This window comes from Camelina sativa, chromosome 11, assembly GCF_030686135.1.
Source record: "Camelina sativa cultivar CO46 ecotype springtype chromosome 11, ASM3068613v1".
NCBI lineage: Eukaryota > Viridiplantae > Streptophyta > Magnoliopsida > Brassicales > Brassicaceae > Camelina > Camelina sativa.
This window is the reverse complement of record NC_141890.1, coordinates 8442278-8446207: the sequence shown is the minus strand read 5'-3', so window position 1 is coordinate 8446207 and position 3930 is coordinate 8442278. Positions and strand designations below refer to the sequence as shown.

General features: G+C 39.1%; 1 protein-coding gene across 1 annotated transcript; it reads right to left on the bottom strand.

Annotated features, from left to right (window-relative positions):
• Positions 1–369: 369 nt before the first annotated feature.
• On the bottom strand, positions 370–3488 carry LOC104722558 (uncharacterized protein At5g49945). The gene is made up of 3 exons (XM_010440751.3): positions 2020–3488; positions 960–1163; positions 370–877 (listed from the first exon to the last, which is right to left on the bottom strand). Exons 1-3 carry the CDS (start codon positions 3022–3024, stop codon positions 647–649), a joined length of 1440 nt encoding a protein of 479 aa, XP_010439053.2. The 5' UTR covers positions 3025–3488; the 3' UTR covers positions 370–646.
• Between the last annotated feature and the right edge of the window lie 442 nt (positions 3489–3930).

Sequence of the window (3930 nt, the reverse complement as noted above, 5' to 3'; positions counted from 1 at the left end):
ACCAAAACTTCAAGAGCATAACACAAAATTTACTTCAAAAATAATAATATAGATTAATAAAAATAAGTGCAACTAGGCATACACATATATGATGATCAAATATGGCTTGCAACTTTCTTAAAAGTGACATCAACAACCCCAACTAATCACAGTACTAACATATATGTTTGATCGTTGTGAGTTTAACTAGTTTCTTCAATGAGACTAACATATATGTCTATGTCACGAAACTTTCACGGAGATGAAATGAGACATTGAGCGATAGAACAAAAAATAAGATCGATCCATTCATTTTTCAACGGATTTTTGAGTTGAGACAAAAATTGAATCATATGATTACGAGTGTAACACATCTTTTGAACAACTGACTGAGAACAAAGGATCAAAGGATGTTACTTTCTTAAGTGAACAAGAAACGAGAGCCTACAAAACTCAAATTATGATTGAACGAGGTTCTGGAGGCTTATCAGAAACACTGCCTCGGTGCCACTATAAGGATAACCGTAATGAAGTAAAAATCAACTGGCAAGTAGAGAGATTCATGGAAAGTAAGAAAAGATCTAATCGAGGACTAAAACAGGAGTAGAGGAAGAAATAGCTATTCCAACGGCAAGCATGAGAGAGATGCCCCCCTATACTTGAGAGTCTAGTGGCCACGACTCATCTTAACTTTTGGCATTGACTTTTTCATCTGGCGTGCACGTTCTTTTGCTTCTTTCTTCCTTAGTGCCTCGGCGCTAAGCTTTGCCTCTGCCTCCTCCAATATTTTCTTCTTTTCGGCTTTCTTTCTCATCAATGCCTCATGCCTTACATTCTGAAGTTCTTTGTATGTTTCTTGAGCGGCCTTCTGCCTAGCACCGTCAGTTTTGTTCTTTGCCTGCAAACAGAAATTTAAATTTATTCAACTTGTCCCACTAAGTGATCAAAAAGGGCATGTGAAAATAACTTTGCCTCGATACCTGGGAGCTGAGCTTGTAGCGTCCAACTAAGTCAATGTAATACGGAATTAGCGCTATCAGCCGAACCATATCATCCATGTTTTTAGCATCAGGCAGGGCAAACTTGAAAAGCAGCATCTTCCGGTGTTTGCCAGGATGTTGATCCGAAAAATGCATTGAGATGAAATACTTCCCAAACCTTTCAAAAGACTTGTCACCAAAAACCTGCAGAGGGCCATTGCATCATTTAAGTCTGATTAGTACAACAGATAATTTGAGGAGAGACAAAAGCCACGCATCAATAAGCAAAGTTAAACTATCCAACTCCAATAAAATCGATATCCATTTTCCACATTTACAGACATAGTTAGCGAGAGTGGGTGACGATAATCATGCACCAATTCACTCAAAGCAACTGTGTCACTATTGACAAATAAAATTTCGATATATATTCGAAATTTATGACAATGAACTAGTAGCCATACCACAGCAATGACATTTGTTAATGGTCATAGTGATCAAACATCAGAGAAAAACACAGTATCAAATGCTCTTTTGAAACTTTTGATGAAAGCGAGAGGAACATCATACACACTAAAAGTATGTCACCCTTGTTACATTCCGAACTCAGGTAGCGATACTTCAACATATCAGTACCATTGGGTCTAAATATATCATGACAAGAGGAACCTAAGGAATTTTTCAGTAGATCACAAATCTCCACCCTACATCTATCTCTGTACAGTTTGACACAGAGACATGCTAATAGGATTCACAGCCATAAAAAAGTAGATGTTATGGTTCTTAGCAAAAGGAACCGCCCAGCTTTAGTTCCAAGCTAACTGATCACTGGAGTTCTTACTCTAATAAAGAACTTCCCTTTGGAGTAAATATAGCCCCTTTATCTAAAATTCAGCATTATTAGAGAAAACACAAGTCACAAATGAGGGCAGGGCATCTAACCAGTTAACTCAGCCTATGAAATTTCATGTTTCATTCATCAAATATACTAACTAAACTGCTATCATCTTCAACCATCAAACAACTAGAAAACCCAAAAAAAGATACTAAAGTATCTGACCTGATCAAGTACAACGTCTGTGATCATATCCCCAGCTACCTCCTTGGACTCAGAGACCACAGCTAACTCATCCGACACCCACTTCCTTCCCCCGGGAACGGGCACCATTCCTCCAAACCTCTGTAGATCCCTCAGCTCCTTGTGCATCGTTTTCGCCGCCTTCTTCCTCGCCATCGCAAACACAATGTGATCCATAGATTCATCATTCATATACACCTCGAAACTGATCTCATCTTTACAAGGAACCACCGAGTTAAAAAGCCTCGAGATGAGATCGTGTCTGCTCTTAAGCTCCATGGTCGCCAGTAGCCCATGGCAATACCTACGGCCACTGGCGTAGAACTTAAACACATTCGTCGCTTCTTTAAGCAACAACGGCGAGTCCTCTCCTTCACCAACTCCAAGCAAACTAAAGTTTTTCTCAAAAATGGTATCCTGAAGACCAAATTTGGAAGCCCAAGCCAAAGCAAGATTCTCATTCTCACGTTTCCCGGTGAAGTAATTGATCGCGTAACCAATCAAGATAGAGACGCAAACGATCTCCACCGCGTAAGATTGCTTCTTCTTCGGAACCTCAGCATCAGCAGTCTCTGAAGCAGAGTCAAGATCTGGCGTCTGTGGATCGGAGGAAGGAGTGGCGTTATCGGAAACAACCGAAGATTCAGTCGATTTCTCCTCTTCCGGCAAACCTTCGAACTCATCTTCATCCCAGTAATCGAAGGAGATTGACGAAGGCTTCACGGACTGAGTCGGAGGATCCGATTTAGAAGAAACCGGAGGAGTAGAATCAGATTCGGGAGATGGTTCCAGATCTAGAACCGTTGACTCAGACTGAGTCAGGAGAGGAGGACGAAGCGAGTGGTGAAGCTCACTGGAGTCTTCAGAGACATCGTCGTCTTCAGCATCGAAACCTTCGAAGTCGGAAGAAGAAGACGCGTGAACACGATGATGGAGGCAGAGGAAAGCGATCAGAGCGATGGAGAAGAAAGAAAGAAGACGATTCATTGTTTTGGATCCGTGGAGAAGAAGATGAACTCTCTCTTCAGCTCCGCTCCGAGAAACAAAAAAAAAAAAAAAAAAAAAAAAAGTTAGAAAGAGAGAGAGTGGCGTCGTCGTGCTTCGCCACCAAAGGCGTAAAATATCAGATCTTTATTTTTATTTTTTATTTTTTTATGTACCAGAAAATGTTAAAATTTATTCAGAGAAAAATAATTAAACACTACAAACTTATCTTATTATTAACTTGGGGAATTATATATATATATAGCTGAGAAATTAAGTTCAGTTACAGAATGAAATTTATATCGGCGGATTTAATGAGAACATCTACCACAAATTACACTTAAGTGTTGCTTGAGTTTATAGGATCATGTCAATTAAAAGCTAACAAAATATAGGTGGACGATGTGAACTAAAATGCAGTGCCAAACTAACCAAATAGAGAAGATGACTTTAGACTAGTGCTTGCTAGTGACGCTTGGTTCTCGGGTTGGTACAATAATAAGCCAGCAAGAGTTCATCTCCTTCTACTTCCCCATAGTGAGATAAATGGGCCCTTGGGCTCTGGTTTTAGTTTTATCATTGACAATTGGGTTTTGCTGCTAGAGTCCATGACTAAAAGTTTTCTCTTATTAATCAATCACCTGTACTAAGCGTATAAGATCAATAAACAACTCCCAATCTAATGTAGTATATTGTAGATCAATCTAATCATTAACCCATGAGTATAAAATACCACAAGTCTAAAGAAGAAAGATACATAGAAATGCTTTCATCCCCTAATTGTGAAATGATCTCTTATAAAATCTCTTGAAGGTTTCGATTTTGATCGAGCTTTAGTACTTAAAGTCTCTTATAAAATATCGTGATATAATGGTTAATTAAGACACGAAGTTATAATATTTTTGAGGT